Here is a 17793-nt window from a genome sequence, read left to right as displayed (position 1 = left end):
AAAATTTTTATCCTTAACATGTTGATGAATCCATCTCTTCTATGTATTTAAAACTCCATCAATTAACACTAGCAATTTCCTCATTATTTGTGGCAGGTTAATTTTTATAGCATGGAGGTGCTGTGAATCTAGATACATTTTTACCATTAATCATTCCCATAATCTTGCAGTACTTCAAATGTCAAAATTGAGTCAAATAATGGGATACAGCAGCAAAAGGTGCATGCTGTGGACTTTGTCCACTGCAGCAGATAGCCACCCACTGGATATGTTATTTTTGGATAAAACACTGAAAATATTAGAACTCTGTCCCACGCTATCGTCTCGCCAGCAAGAATGCACGCGGACACCAGGATCCTTCCTTCTGCAGCAAAGTGTTTATTGCATCTTGAAGAGGAAGACCAGGAGGCCCAGCAAGCTGTCCTTTATATAGTCTCTAAAGCTGCATGTCCATGTCTAATTGGTCTCTTATTCATGATCTCACTGGCACGCCCTGGAGTGGGCAAAGACTTGGCGCAAACACACTCTTGTACATGCGCACACATTTGTTTACAGGGAGGGGCCAGGCTGCCGCAACGGAAGTCAGCGCCATCTTGTGATGGCGAATGCTATTGCGGCTTTCCACAGAACTCATCCTTGAAAATTAAGATGACAATATATTGTATATGCTATTTTATAGGTAAAAATATATTAAGTAGTATATTCTTTCACATGATAAAGATGAATCCCGAATATCCAATAATCCCAGTCCTTTCAAAGAGAATCCACTTTGTACTACATCTATAAGGAGAAGAAACAAACACATTATATTTCTCGAAATTGAAATTGGCTGTTGTTCTATTAGTGAAATGGATGTTGCCTTGTGCGAATGGTCTCAGTAACTATAAATAAGATGGAGTTCAAAAGGTAACTAGTGGAGAGTTAATTAATTTAAGAAATCAATAAACCCCGCACATACATAAGATGAATAAGGTGTGTTGAGGGGTACAGAAAGTCATGGAGGACTTTTCTGTATGTATGGAATGAAAAAGCGTCATTCTAAAGTCAGAGTCATTGCTGGGCTATGCCAGTACCAACGCTGTAGCAGCAGAGCACACACTTCATAATGCGTGCATTTACACTGTTTTCCTTACTAAGGCAGCTTTAGAAATCAATTCATTCATTCTGTAGATAAATATTTATTGAGGATATTTTGCTTTATAATCTTCCTACCAATTCAAGGTGAAAAATGAGATAAATAGTCTATAATAGAGGGGTTAGCAGTCACAAGCAATTAAAATAAAAGTCTTAAACTACTGGATTTGGATTTCTGTTTTAAAACAGAATGAAAATTTTTTTTTCAGTATTGAAAACCTTTGTTAATGTGGTACCACTTAAATCACTGATAATGATGATGACAATGTGTGTGTGTTTGTGTGTGTGTGTGTGTGTGTGTGTGTGTGTGTGTGTTTAGAATGATCAATTTTAGATGTTACAGTGGAGTGATCCTACATTACACTGGATCTTGAAATATACAATGTCTTAGATTTAAACTTTTGCTTTTCATGTTCTTGAGGGTCATCAATAATGTAGTAACCTTCTGCATTAGTCTTACATTTAAGCTATCTGTCTATCTGTCCATCTGTCCATCTGTCTATCTGTCTGTCTCTCTACCTATCTCTCTTTCAAATACTTGTCACTAATTTTGCTTGAACTTCATCAGTATTTTCAAAAGCTCACAAACATGCTGAAGCTTGGCTGAAGTATCCACGTAGCAACAAAAATATTGTACTATCATGACAGTTATAAAAGATACTTCCGTGGGCTTCTGCTTTGTCTCTAATTCCACTTCTATTTCTTTTAAAATATATTGTTTTCACTCTCTCCTCTTCCTGACACCATTATTTCTTCTCTCTCTCTCTCTCTCTCTCTCTCTCTCTCTCTCTCTCACTTACTTATTTATTATTTCAAGAAAGTGCCTGGAAGAATATTGTTCAAAGAGGGTTCTAGATTCAAAAACTGTTATGATTTTTAATGGTGTGGAAACAAGCCAGAAAACTACAAATAAAATGGGATAAGAAAACAGACCAACATCAACAGACATTATGTCTCTCATCTTTGAGACTTACAGAAAACAGGTCAGTTAGATATATTTCTGTGTTTGTAATGAGCTTTATGATTCACTAACTCTTAATATTTGTTTTGTATTTTTGCAATAGTAATAATAATTTTTGAGAATTTTGTCCAATGTATTTTGCACATACTCACTCCCCTCCCCAGATTCTAATCTTACATCCTTCCCTATGCTAACAGTACTTCTGATTCAAATATGAGATTTATTCTTTCCTTATTTAGTTAAGTTTATATTATGCAGCTAGTTTTGAGATTGGGGCCTGACCAGGTGTTCTGTCAAACTATAAGTATAAATAAGCAAATATAATAAAAAACATGACTTTCCCTTTTCCAGGAATTATGAACACAAATGGCTCCTCAAACATGGGAACATGGGTGTCATTTCCTGTAGGTCTGCTTCTATTGGGGATGATTTATATTTTTCAAGGTTGCATCATTTCCGTATCTTGTGCATGCTATCTTATTCCTGTGACTTTTGTTCTCTGTTTCACTGTTTCTAGAAAACAATATTTCCTTAAGGTTATCTCCTAACTCTGAATCTTTTATCTTTAGCCAACCCTCCCAGCTTTTTCACAAAACCTTGAGGGAAGTGAGTCCTATGAATGTCCTGGAGAACTGAGCAGTGTTTACTCTTATTCTGTGAATATCGACCACTTGAAGGTCTCCAATTTCAAAATCTGTTATTGTAGGGGAAAGATCCTCTGGTGATTGTTAAAGATGTTCTGATTTATGGATAATTCACTGGGTCATTAGAAATCACTGTATCCATTTAGCAGAATAATCATATCTGGTTCTACCTAAGGGCCTAAGAACCATCTAGTCACAGGATTTTGGTCCCTCTGAGAAAGTTATTACTTGCTCCCATAACCAACATGCCACTACTAAGCCTGTGGACCAATCTTGTCACACCAGTAGTTGTAGCTCATTATATTACTATATCTGTGTAATCATAAATCAGATATAATGATACCTACTAAATAATTATTCTGTTGTGAATTGGTCTTCTATACTTTGAAATAAAATTTGAAGCAGTATTTCATTGTGAAGGATGCTCCTGGAATTCCCATTAGGATGCATTATATTCATTTGTTCCCTTTAGAAGAGTGGCCATCTCCATGTGTATTTTCTCCTTATTTCTATAACACATTTATTTTAGTAATTATATTTATGCCAGTCTTTAACATAAGCACAGTATGAGACATTTATATATTAGTTATCTCCAAAATAAATTCTAAAATTGAGATTATAAACATTCTCATCATATGTTAAAATATTTGATATGCTAGTAACTTAGATAACAATCAAATTTAGAAGATATAATAAATGAGAAGATTTATTCTAAATTGTATAGTAGGCATTGTTAATTAATTGCATTTCTACAGTGTTAAACAAAGAAATCTGTTCTATAAACATGTCAAGTTATACATAAAATGTTACAAAAATAAGTCATTAATAAAATCATATCTTGCTGTCTTGCAATAAGAAGCATTAGACTTAAAAAAACTATTATGATACAAAGGTAGAAGGAGTAAGTTTTACCTTTGTTGACAAAGTAGGGGGAAGTATCATTGCTTTACCATTTTATTGTCTGAGAACTACAACTGCATTAAGGAAAATTTCTTTAGCACAAATATTTTCAAGGACTTTGTACATATTTGTTTTATAAATACTTAGTTAAATAAATCCCTTTCCATTTTTAGTATGTTGTGGCTATTTTGTGATCCATGGGTGTAGAGAGTTTTTTAATAATCTTACTAGATTACTAGTATATTTCAAAGTTTGTTCATTCATTCAATGTATTGATGTTTTTATTTTAGAGGTATTTTGTCTCTTTGGTTAGGATTATAGCAAGATATTCAATGGGAGTATTTCCTCCCTCATCTTTTATTTTTTGAGGTTAAAATGCAAATTGTTCCTCCATATTGCTCATCACCAAACTTTCCTGAAACTTCCAACTCAATCACATACCATGGTTTGGTACAATGATTCTTTGTACCTCTCTCTAGCTTTGCACAAAATGAGAGAGCTTAGATAGCACCATGGATTTATACAGGTGTCCTTAGAAATGTCACATAGTCAAGGAGGCCTGTGTCTCAAAAAGGGGGTGACAAAGTGCATTGTGGAACTGGTTTTAATCATTATGGGAAAAATAGAGAAAACAGAACTCTTCCACAAAGGTAGCTTTTTCACACCACTCATTACTTGGTTGTTATGAAGTCAATGCTGCAGTTGATTATTTTGGCTGCTATCAACATGTTAAAGGAGTATTATTCATGTTGTTTCAAAGTTTTGCAACTTTTAGGGCTGCTGTTAAGGCAGGGCATCATAGTGACAGAGACTTGTGGAGGAGGAAGCTTTTTTTCTCATATTGGAGAGAAAACAAGGTGCGAGGAAGGGCCTGGGATAAGATGTGCTCAATAGAGGGAACCTCCTGTGCTTGCTTTCGCCAGCCAGACTCCAACTTACAATTGCAAAGTTTTCCAACTCTCTACCCAAACTTGATTCCATAGATGATTAAACCCCTTGGTTAGAATAGAGATCACATAACCTGCCTAGTCTTGAAATGTCCTTTATTACACTGAAATGTGTTCTATTTTCCTGTTAACCTTCTATTAGTCCAATCATTCTCAAAGTTAAGATAAACTATTAGGGTCACATTGTCACCAGCCTGTGATTGTATTTAGTCTTTTATATAAACATTTGGTTTTAGCCATAATCTCTCTCACATATCAACATAGACAGATGGTGTGGTTTTTCTATTTAATAGAGAATTTACTACATCCTTATCTGGTAGACATTTTAAAAATATCATTATCAGATCTGAGAATTGCCTGATGCTTTTTGAAGCCTTTACCCTTTGGAATTATATTGTTGTAAAAACATGTTACCTCTGCAGGTAGGGGAAGGAAGAGTATTGAATTCTAGTTTGATTACTTATTAGCTATGTGATGGTAGACAAGTTATATACACTGTGTCCAAAATTCCTCTTCAGCAAACTGGAGATTGTGTTAATAATACAGCACTACCAGCAACTTTAAAGACTAAATTGACTCTTAGAACTTCATCAGAACAGAATGAGACTCAATTAAAGAGACACTAGAAAATGGTAAGTAAACATTTTACAGTACTCAAGCTCAATTCACTACACTGTATTTATTGTTACCTGGGATTTGGAATGTATGTGTAGTTTTATATGTGCATAATAATTTCTGCACTTTTAAATGTTCCTGCCTATTTTCTGGTTCAATATACTTTTATGAATTACTCTCAGGGTCCTGAGAAATAAATCAGGATGAAAAAGTTGCAATGCAAAAATATGTCTTGTGACTCAGATGTAAAATAATGTATGGTTAAAAGCTGAAGTATTCACAAAAGTAGTTTGTTATAGAAGAGATACAGGGTCAAGGAGCAGAAAGAGATGGATCCTAGGAGCTCACCTATTATTCAGTGTACCTCCATTGGAGTTAAGCTTCAGTGAGAGACCATGTCTAAATACATACATATGTTCATAAGAACACATAGGAAAATTTATACTGTCCTCTGATATCTTCATATGTTTACATAGATATGTAAATTGCACATGTACACACATATACATATATTATAAACATGGTAGATGATAGAGATAAATGATAAATGATAGAGATAGATAGATACATAGATGACAGATAAGTATATATGTGTATATAAATGATAGATAAGTAGCTAAAGACAGATAGATGATAGGCAAATATAAATAGATATATAGACAAATATATAAATAGATAGACAGATAGATAGAAGCTGCATTCTTTCCAGCTTCTGGTTATTATAAATAAGTCTGTTATGAACATAGTTGATCATGTGCCCTTGTTATATGTTGGAGGATTTTTGTTTATATGCCCAGGAGTGGTATAGATGGGTCTTCAGGTAGTACTATATCCAATGTTCTGAGAAACCTCCAGACTGATTTCTATAGTGGTTGTACCATCTTGCAATCTGATAACAATAGAGGAGTGTTTCTCTTTTTCCACATCCTCACCAGCATCTGCTGTCACTTGAGTTTTTTTTTTTTTTTTTTTTTTAATCTTAGTTATCCTTACTGGTATGCATTTGAATCTCAGGGTTGTTTTAATTTGCATTTCTTGGTGAATAAGGATGTTGAACATTTCCTTAAGTGCTTCTCAGCCATTCAATATCCCTCAATTGAGAATTCTTTGTTTAACTCTGTACCCCAGTTTTAATATGATTATTTGATTCTCTGTAGTCTAACTTTATGAGTTCTTTATATATATTGGATATTAGCACTCTATCTGTTCTAGGATTGGCAAATATCTTTTCTGATTTTGTTGGTTGTCCTTTTGTCCTAATGATAGTGTTTTTTGCTTTACAGAAAATTTACAATGTTATGAGGGCCCACTTGTCTATTCTTGATCTTAGAGCATAAACCACTGGTGTTTTGTTTAGGAAATTTTCACCAGTATTCATGTGTTCAAAGCTCTTTCTCATTTCTCTTTTATTAGTTTCAAGGTATCTGGTTTTATGTAGAGGTTCTTCATCTAGTTGGACTTGACCTTTGTACAGGGCAATAGGAATAGATTGATTTGCATTTTTCTACATGCTGACTGCCAGTTGAAACAGCACCATTTATTAAAGATTCTATCTTTTTTTCACTGGATGAATTTAGTTCCTTTGTAAAAGATCAAATGACCATATGTGTGTGGGTTCATTTCTGGGTATTTAATTCTATTTCATTGATCTATCTTCCTGTCTCCATAATAATACCATACAACTTTTATCATTATTGCTCTGTAATATAGCTTGAGATCAGAGGTGGTGATTCTCCCAGAATTTTTATTTTGTTGTTGAGAATTGTTTGTACTGTCCTGGATATATTTGTTATTCCAAATAAATTTGAAAACTGTGTTTTTCTAACTCTCTAAAGACTATAATTGAATTTTTGATGCAGATTAAATTGAATCTGCATATTCCTTTGGACAAGATGGCCATTTTAATATATTAATCAAACCATTTCATGAGCATGGGAGATAATTCCATCTTCTAAGCTCTTCATCAATTTCTTTCTTCACAGACTTGAAGTTTTTTTTTTTTTTTTTTTTTTTCATACAGATCTTTTACTTGCTTAGTTAGAGTCACACAAAGGTATTTCATATTATTTGTGACTATTGAGAAGGGTGTCATTTTCTTAATTTTTTTCTCAGACTGACTATCCTTTTAGTAGAGAAGTTTTTTGAGTTAATTTCACACCCAGCCAGTTTGATTGAGTTGTTTATCAGCTGTAGGAGTTCTCTGGTGGAATATTTGTGGTCACTTAAGTACACTATCATGTCATCTGCAAATAGTGATGCTTTTACTTCTTCCTTTCCAATTTGCATCCTTTTGACCTACTTTTGTTGTTGCCTAATTGCTGTAACTAGGACTTTGATTACTATATTGAATAGGTAAGGAAAGAAGGGGCATCCTTGTTTAGTTCCTTATTTTATTAGGATTACTTCAAGTTTTTTTTTTTTTCTATTTAGTTTGATGTTGGCTACTGGTTTGCTATATGTTGCTTTTACTATATTTGGTATGGACCTTAAATTCCTGATCTTTTCAAGACTTTTAACATGAAGTGGTATTGAATTTTGTTAATTGCTTTCTCTGAATCAAATGAGATGATCATGTGGCTTTTTTCCCCTAGAATTTGTTTATATGCTGGATTATGTTGATGGATTTCCATATATTACACCTTACCTGAATCCCTGGGATGAAGTCTACGTGTTCATGATGGATGATTATTTTCATGTGTTCTTGGACTCAGTTTGTGAGAATTCTATTGGGTATTTTTGCATTGTTAGTCATAAGGGAAAATTCTGTGAAGTTTTCTTTTTTAATCATTGTTTTGTTTAGGTATAAATGTAATTGTGACTTCATAGAAGGAATTTAATAGTGTTCTTTCTGGTTCTATTTGTGAAATCGTTTGGAGAGTGTTGGTATATGTTTTCTATGAATGCCTGATAGAATTCTGCAATAAACCAATTTTGTCTTGGGCTTTTATTGGTATGGAGACTCTTGATGACTGCTTCCATTTCCTTAGGGATTATGGGACTATTTATATGATTTATCTGATCCTGATTTAACTGTGCTACCAGGTATCTTTCTAAAAAAATGTCCATTTCATCCACATTTTCCAGTTTTGTTTGGTATAGACATTTGCAGTAGGATCTGATGATTTTTTAAAAAAATTCTTCAGTTTCTGTTGTTTTGTTTTCTTTTTCATTTCTGATTTTTGTAATGTGAATACTGTCTCTGTGCCCTCTGTTTAGTCTGGCTAAGGGTTTAACCATCTTGTTGATTTTCTCAAAGAACCAGCTTCTGGTTTTGTTGATTTTATGTATAGTTGTTTTTGTTTCTACTTGGTTGATTTCAGGCTTGAGTTTGATTATTTTCTGCTGTCTACTCCTTTTGGGTGCATTTGATTCTTTTTGTTCTAGAGCTTTGAGGTGTGCTGTCAAGCTCAGCTGTATGCTTTCTCCAATTTTTTTTTAGAGGCACTCAGAACTACAGCTTTTCCTCTGAGAACTGTTTTTCTTATGTCCCATAAGTTGTAATATCCTGATCCTTCATTTTCATTTAATTCTAAAAAGTCTTTAATTTCTTTCTTTATTTCTTCCTTGACCAAGTTATCATTAAATAGAGAATTGGTCATCTTCTATGTATATTTGGGCTTTCTGTCATTTTTGTTGATATTGAAGACCAGTATTAGTCTACGGAGATCCAAAAGGATGCATGAGATTATTTCAATCTTTGTAACTGTTGAGGACTATTTTGTGACCAATATTATGGTCAGTTTTGAAGAGGGTACCCTGAGGTGCTGAGAAAAAGGTGTATTCTTTTGTTTTGGGGTGGAATGTTCTAGAGATATCTGTTAAAACCATTTGTTATATAACTTCTGTTAGTTTTTTTTTTTTGTCTCTGGTTATTTACAGTTTCAATGATCTGTCCATTGATGAGAGTGTGGTGTTGAACTCCCCCATTATTAATATGTGAGTGCAATGTGTGCTTTGAACTTAGTAAGGTTTCTTTTATGAATGTAGGTGCCCTTGCATTTTGAGCATCGATAGTCAGAATTGCGACTTGATCACTTTTTCCTTTCAAAAGAATGCAGTGTTTTTATCTTTTTTGATAACTTTTGTTGAAAGTCAATTTTATTTGATACCAGAATGGCTACTCCAGCTTACTTCTAGAGACTGTTGGCTTGGAACATTGTTTTCCTGTCTTTAACTCTGAGGTAGTTTCTGTCTTTGTTGCTGAGATGTGGTTTCTAAAATGTTGAGTCTTCTTTATGTTTCCTGTGGAGAATTAAATCTATTGGTTTTGGGAGATATAAGGGACAAATGATTGTTATTTCCTGTTATTTTTAATGTTAGATGTAGAATTATGTTTGTCTAGCAGTCTTCTTTTAGGTTAGTTAAAAGAAAATAACGTTCTTATTTTTTCTAGGGTCTAGTTTCACTCCTTGTGTTGGGAGTTTTCTATTCATTGTCTTTTGTAGGGTTGGATTTGTAGAAAAATATTGTGTAAACATGGTTTTGTCATGGAATATCTTGGTTCCACCATCTATTTTCATTGAGAGTTTTACTGGATATACTAGCCTAAGCTTGTTTTTGTGTTCTCTTAGGACCTATATGACATCTGTCCAGGATCTTTTAGCTTCCATAATCTCTTTTGAGAAGTCTGGTGTGATTCTGATATGTCTGTCTTTATAGGTTACTTAACATTTTTCCCTTACTTCTTTTGATATTCTTTGTTTTGTGCATTTGGTGTTTTGACTATTATGTGACAGGAAGAATTTCTTTTCTGGTCTAATCTATTTGGAGTTCTATATGCTTTTTGTATGTTTATAGGCATCTCTTTCTTTAGTTTAGGGAAATTTTTTATAATTTTGTTGAAGATATTTTCTAGCTCTTTAAGTTGGGAATCTTTGCTCTCTTCTATACTTATTATCCTTAGGTTTGAACTTCTTATTGTGTCCTGGATTTCCTATATGTTTTGGGTTAGGAGCTTTTTACAAGTAGCATTTTCTTTGACTGTTATGTCATGTTTTCTATAGTATCTTCTGCCCCCTGAGATTCTCTCTTCTAACGTTTGTATTCTGGTGGTGATTCTTGTGTCTACAAATCCTGATCTCTTTCTTAGGTTTTCTATCTCTAGGGTTGTCTCCATTTGTGATTTCTTTATTGTTTCTATTCCTTTTTTAGATGCTGGATTTTTTTGTTCAATTTCTTTATCTATTTGATCTTTTTTTTAAATTCTTTAAGAGATTTTTGTGTTTCTCCTTTAAGGACTTCTACCTGTTTGCCTGTGTTGTACTATATTTCTTTTAGGGAGTTATTGATGACCTTCTTAAAGTTCTCTAACATCATAATGAGTTGTGATTTTAAATAAGAATTTTGCTTTTCCAATGTGTGGGATATCCAGAACTTGCTGTGGTGGGGGAACTGGGTTCCCATGATGCAAATTTTCCCTGGTTTTGTTGCTTAGTTTCATGGACTTGCCTCTTGCCATCTGCTTTATCTCTGTTGTTAGTTGATCTTGCTGATTCTGACAGTGGTTTGATCCTCCTGTAATCCTGTGTGTCAGCACTACTGTTGGACCAGCTCTCTCCCAGCAATGTCTGGGTAGAGAGAGCTTTGGCACAGGGTGTGCACCAGAGCAGACAGGAACCAGAAAGATCCCCTTTCAAACTTCTCCTAGGTTCTGTTGTCCTGAAGGTTCTAGGTGGGTCCCTCTGAGCAGCAGTGGTGGTCTTACTTGTACTCTTAGGTGTGTCAGCACTTCTGGGGGACCATCTCTCTCCCAGCAGGGTTTGGGTACAGAGAGCTGTGGCAGAGGGTCAGTACAGTGCACAGACAGAAAGCCAAAGGATTTTGTCTCAGACTGTTTCTTGCTTTCTTTGTCCCGAGGGCTCCGAAGGTTTCCTCTTGGGCCAGGAATCTGAGCAGAGCTGGTGGTCTAGCCTGTGCTGCTCAGATATGTTAGCATTCCTATGAGACTGTCGCCCCCTCAGCGGGGTCTGGGTAGAGTGTTTTGGTGCTGGGTTAGCTCCTGGTGCAGGCAGAAATCATATTCATCTTTTTAAAATAGAAAAGTAGTTAAAGCTTTTCATTGTTTGGAAATAATATATGTTTTTGCATGAGATATGCAATACCTGAGACTTGCTTCAAAATCATATGGGAAATAAGCACTTTCAGAGCCTGTTGTTCCTAGTTGGTGATGAACAAAAGGCCCATCATTGTCATTCTTTATGAAGGTTGACGTTATACTACAAAAGTATAAATGCAAATAAAACACTCTGGAAAAAAAATCTTGGAATAGAAGTCAGTGTGATTAAGCATAAAATATTTGTTTCTGCCCTATAAAATCACAGGTATCATATCATTTACTCTATACTTTCTCAAAAAAATAGAACTCCCACTTTCTAAAATCTAACTCTTCTGATACTCAAATTGTATTTTTTAATATTTTTCTACATTTTACTTTCCTAATATTTTATGTGTTTTCCCATATGGTTTCAAGGTAACGTTGTTGTCAAAATAGTTTTTTTTTTTTTTTTTTTTTAAACATAGTAAAAGTTTTAGAACCTTCTGAAGTTATGAGTAATGAGGAGGGTCCAACTAGGATGGATGTTGAGCACTGAGTAAAGTGAGTAAAGCTACAAGCTCCAATTACTCAATTGTTTGAAACCAAACCTATATAGCTACATTTGCATGCTTTTATCTGCCTTTCATGCTTTCAGTTGCAAAACATACCTTACCTTATGACAAACATGTTTCATCAATATCCTAAATGGCACTTTTAGCGACCATTTCAGTGTCTTTGGTTTTATCCATGCTCTTTCATTTTCACTTTATTCTTTCTATACTTTTTCTCAATAGACTACAATCTTATAACTACAAATCCTTTAAAGGGAAAGAAATCCATCTTTACATCTTTTTCACATAGCAATTTACTGATTTCAGGTTACTTTTGAGTCACACTGACCTGGTTTCAGTTTCAATTTACTTTATGACACTTGGCTCTTCCAGAGAGTTTCAATCAGTCCCAGAGCAATATGCAGAGATAACTCACCACCAGCTTGGATATTTTTTATTACCACATTCACTGAAATGTATTTATACATATGAACTTATGTAAGTATGCATGATGAAAAGGCTCACCTCATCAGGCATAATGGTCCTGGTTTACCTGCTCACATTAATGTCCTTCAACAGCTCAAACTTTAGATGCTGCCCAATGCTGGGTGTACCTCACAAGTTTAACAGTCACCTTGAGGATATAAAGATAATGGAAACACTTAAGATTGCACATTGAAATGCATAAACAATATAGTAGCTCTGCTTTGGCTCTTTTCCCCAAGAACCTAACACATTTATAATAGGAAGCAATTCTCATCCAGTAATTGTGCTTTTTTTTCCCCCAGCTGTGATTTTCTCTGGCTTCTCCATAGACTTAGAGGTGTGACCACAGACATCTACTTTTTGTTCTTTGACACTCAGTTTGTAGAAAGTTTAAGGTGTCCAAGAATCAAATACACTTTAATTCAACAGGTGACTGTAAATTTTATTTCTGTTTATTTCTCCATCTATATGGTAATGTGGGGGACAACAATTAGTAAAACACATTCCCATGGGGCTGGGTGTTACTTTTCTGCATTTGTAACTTTTATTATAAGCAAACCAACTGACCTAAGCATGAATCCTTCCTCCCTTGGATATGTCCTCACTTCTTCATAGCTGCATAATAATTATGACAATCCTGTTTGATTAGCAGTGCATATGTTCAACAGCTTACATTTAGCTTAAAAGGTCACAAAGATCTATAAAAGTTAACTCAATAGAGCACATTTTCAGGTAAAAGGAGATTCAACCTTTACTTTTTATTACATTTCTACTAAATTATAGAGGAGGAGACAAAGCAATGTGTTTCATATCTCAGAGAGTTACATTGATTTGATGTAATGCCGATTCTACATTTTTTTTTTTTTATTTTTGTATCGGCAGGGTCCACTCTCTTTGTGAAAATAAGGATGAAGAATTGGTTTATATAAGGCATAATTTCAACAAGTTAGACTTGAGGCTTTGGCATTGATGAGCCCTCACAAAACTCAGTAAAATATACTGTGTTTTGTATGTGAAATCACTGGACTATTCATAAGTTAGTAACAAATATGTTCTGTATTGCTAAAGACTCACAGTAGTACTGTGTTTGCCTAATCCAAACTTTTACCCCTTAGAGGCTACATTTGGTAGCACAAGGTAGCCTACAGGGCAGATTTCTTTGCATGATAGAGATGATAATAACTTTCTTCCCAGAAAAACAAAACTAATCTGGGCTGTCAAACCTCCATTTCCACATTCACCACACTCCAAATTCTTTTCTTATTCAAGAATATTTGGGTGGCTCAGTGGTCTGTGAAAATAGCTCAGTGGTGAAGGCTAGTTACAGGGAAAGCAAGAAGAACTGAGTTTGAATTTCTAGAACCTGTTTGAAACTTAGGAATGGCAGCTCTTGTAATGCCAGGGATGGTGGAGGTTGTACAGATACAGCATGGGAGCTAATTGACCATATCCAGTAGAAAGATGAGTTCAAGATTCAGTGAAAAAGGTGTCTCAGGAAAATGGGACAGAGTGATAAAGCAGGACACTCAAGTTCACACCATACATAGAGAGAAAAGAAAAACTTCTGTTCTAATAAGCAATCACCATGTACTTTATCATCTCTGTCATGTGATATTAGAAAACGTGTGTGGACAGTTTCATGAAAATGACACATAATGGGAAATTAGAAAAGTTTCTAACACAGCACACACAGAGAGAAAGAGAGAGAGAGAGAGAGAGAGAGAGAGAGAGAGAGAGAGAGAGAGAGAGAGAGAGAGAGAGAGATTTATTTTATGATCTTAGTTTGCTTACAAAGGGTTAATTTGTGATTTACAATGATAATTCAACTCTCTTCACTATGGCTCATTCCTCATAGAACCATACATCAATAACTGATTGGAACAAAAGTCGCCAAATAATTCAGATTTATATGTAGCAAGGAATAAAACCACCTTGGCTTACTGTATCAAAATATCTATTACATGAGCTTCACATATATCTTCATGAAGTTCTGAAAAATGTTCACAAAATTTTATCTTGTCTCCAAAGAATCAAAGGCATAGCCCTCTCTTTCTTTTAGAAAGTTGCTCACAATCTATTATTGATATGTTTGTGTATATAGTTATTATTCTGTGATGCTATGGCTTGTACCAAGGATATACACTACATGGGCAGTGAATTCTGCCACAAAGCAATCACTGCAGCCCTTTGTCTTGATATAGGAGTGTTAAAATTCCTTTCACACTTTGGGTTTGGGTATAGAAGACCAACTTTCAAGGAGACTAGATTGCTATCATTTTTCAGTTCACTGATGTTGTAATTTTGCAAGTTATCATTCATATTTTCTTCTTTACAATTATGAGAAACTCAAAACTGCTTTTGCTAAGAAGGGTCTAGTAGCTGATTACCAGAGATTCCATACACCCACTATCTCCACACGTGATTGTAGACTGGTCATTCAAATTAGTCCATGATACTAATTTTATAACTCAAGCTGAAACCTTCAACCAATCTATGCTAATCTGGTTCTGGAAAATAAATGAATGATTTAATATAGTGTTGGATGTATTAAATTTCATTTTACTGGATGTGACATAATGGTACTATCAGGAACCTGGTGAGCCTGAATGTCACAGCTAAACAGCATACCACCTCCCACATAAAGGAGTTAGGACTACTGCACACTAGCCGCATATGTTGTAGTTTTTGAGGCATGAACCTCAAATCCATTGAGTGCATATTAAAATTTAAGAGACACAATAGAATAAAAAACAACTTTGCTAAGTACTCAAGGAGACAGCATACTAACTTTGCAATAAAAAAAGAAACTGTAAATATGGAAGTTATACTTTACACACAATGGCCCCATCTTATCGACTGATGTCCTTCAGCAGCCCAAGCTTTTGATTCTTCTTAAGCTGCAAATAACTCAAGTTTCCCATCTCTTATTTCAACTGGCTTATAAAACATGAAGATAGTTTTGATTTAATAGTTCGGTTATCACCCTTACCGTGTTCATTCTCCTTTTCAGGTTTGAGAAGTAATTACTTATAACAATTCTATAAGAGGTTAACTACTGGTAGTCCTTTCTCCATGTTGATAATTAGGGTTACTTTTTACTGTTGCGGGTGGTTGTATTCTAAGTGTACTTTAAAAGATGTTGTCTATAATTCTCACTATTTTGATTATTCTGTGTTGTATAGTGTTTTCAAACCTGACAGAGTCTTTTTAGAACTCCTAAGAATCAATTTACAGGCTTCTGCTATGAGTACCACATATCTGTGGTGAATTTTTATGACTTTTGCTAATAACAACAGATATCCTCTCAGTTTGTTTCTGATCTATTGTCAGGCTACAGTAGAATAAGGGCAGGGATTTCATTCTGTTGTGATGTCAGCTAGCTCCTGGTATCGAGGAGACATTCAGAATATCCTCAGTGGATTATTCTAGAACAAAGATTTGAATTCTATTAGTGCACTTGTAACAAAATTGTCATTCATGGCAAGATAGAATATTTTATTCACTATAAATTTTAATGCTAAATATAGACTTGTTGATCTGTGATTTAATGTTTTTAAATAAATAAATAATTAAATACATACATACATACATACATACATACATACATACATACATACATACATAATTCTAATCCATTTATCCAAGGGAGTTAATCTGGTGGAATTAAAATTTTGGAGGAACCTTGGCAAACATGAGGTTTGATGTTTGTCTTTTGTATCAAACACAACCAGCTTTCAGTTACTAACACTGATAAAGCTAGAATGCCATTCATCTGTGTCCAAAAAACTGGGGATGTCTACTTTGTGACAAATAGATTTAAACTTACCCAAGTCCAACTGGAGAGGTCTAGATAGAGCCACTTCAAATATTTTAGAATTTTATTAAAATTTCACTTTTTTAAAAAAATTCCCTGTAAATCTTCGAAACTGGAAACAAGAGTAGTCACGACAATCTACAGAAAAGGCTGTGAAAGAACCAAATAATAAAAGGCTTTGGAGAAAGAAATTGTTAGTGACCACATGGTCTGAAAACACTCTACAACCTTAAAGTTAGGTTAGTGCAATCTCTTCCACAGCAACAAATTATTTATTTCACTAAGTCTCTCAGTTTCATTTGGCTCTGATAAAATCAAAGTTTTCGAAGATGCATTGTGCCCTGGATTTAAAAATCAGGTTTGGAGCACATAGATGTACTTATTTTGATGCCTCTCTGTTCACTCTTAATTAGGACAGGAGATACTGATGGTTTACTTAGTGATAAGGCTAATAAATCTCCCAGAGTAGCATCTGGTCTCCAGTGGCCTGCAGTCATCATCTGACCCAAATTTGGAAATAGTTGACAAAGTTTTTCTGTATGACCCCATTTGAATAATATCAATTGATACAGCAAGTTCTAAATTCATCTAAAAATTGTCTGACTATCCCTGTGTCCTTGGCCCAATATCCCTTGAATTCAAGAAAAATTTCTGAGGACCACAGAGAAATGCTACTTGGTTAGTTCTAGGTTGTATCTTTTTTATTATTTCTGTTAATAATTTATTGTTTTCCCCAAAGACTATACAAGCATATACAAGACTATATGTTATAGGTATATGACTTTTCAAAGTTAATTGTGAAGCATAAATTGAGCATTTATTTGAATTTTAACTCATAATTAATAATTCACATTTGCATCTAAATGAGAGGTTTTTTGTATATTTGGGGTTTGAACTATATTTATTATTAAAGCTGTGGGTTTTCCTTGCAGAAGAAACAGAAGCCCTAATGGCACAAGGCTGGCTATCTGCTATTAGAATATAAGCAGCTTCCAGGAGCACATGGATCTGGGTCTGCACTACAGGGTGCATACAGCTTAAGAAAATGTAGCTCCTTCTGCTACTGATGCCCACACTGAAGGTTGGCCATAGCCTAAGGCAGACCATTGCAGTGACTCTATTTCACACAGGGCATTTGTTTCCTTCCTAGGTACTTTGATATGGAAAAGGTAAATTGGAGGTGGAATTTTAGACAGACAGCAATGGCCAGAGGTAGCATCTGACAAGATTATGGTTTTATCTCCTTCCCAGGTTTTTCTTGAGTTTACGTTGCAAATCTAATATCCTTGCAATCAGACTATGTCTCTGCAAGCTCTCTGAGACAACTAAGTGCCTTTTTCTCTTCCTCTCTACCAAGAACTTACTGTGTTCTTTCCTATATATCATATTCTTTTTCTGTCTATGCTGTGTCTTATAGAAAACTGCCAATGTAGCCTTGTAAGCCTCATGTTTGATAATGAAAAAGAAAGTCTTTGAACCTTTAGGATACTTTCCTACAAAGCCAGACTTTCATGCTAACTTTTAAGGAAAACAAAAAAAAAAACAAAACAACAACAATAAAAAACCCAAACAAACAACAACCCCTTCTCCCCAAATCTAAATTAAAACAGAACTGAGATTGGCCTATTTTGTTGGAGACCATATTCACATCAACATCCTGAAGACACCATGCCAGGAAGTTAAGGGGGACTAGGAGGTGATTAACAA

At 34.6% G+C, this 17793-nt stretch overlaps 1 protein-coding gene across 1 annotated transcript in view; it reads left to right on the top strand.

Moving 5' to 3' along the window:
* CCSER1 (coiled-coil serine rich protein 1) overlaps positions 1-17793 on the top strand; it is a gene marked incomplete at both ends in the record, with an annotated part of 925644 nt that overhangs the window by 610658 nt on the left and 297193 nt on the right. The window contains 2 exon segments of the mRNA XM_080931819.1: positions 16679-16718; positions 16721-16764. Of these exon segments, the coding sequence (XP_080787945.1) occupies positions 16679-16718; positions 16721-16764 (84 nt within the window).

This window comes from Micromys minutus (assembly GCF_963924665.1).
Source record: "Micromys minutus genome assembly, chromosome: 18".
NCBI classification, from domain to species: domain Eukaryota; kingdom Metazoa; phylum Chordata; class Mammalia; order Rodentia; family Muridae; genus Micromys; species Micromys minutus.
The sequence above is the reverse complement of the archived record's forward strand: the minus strand, read 5'-3'. Positions and strand labels throughout refer to the sequence as shown.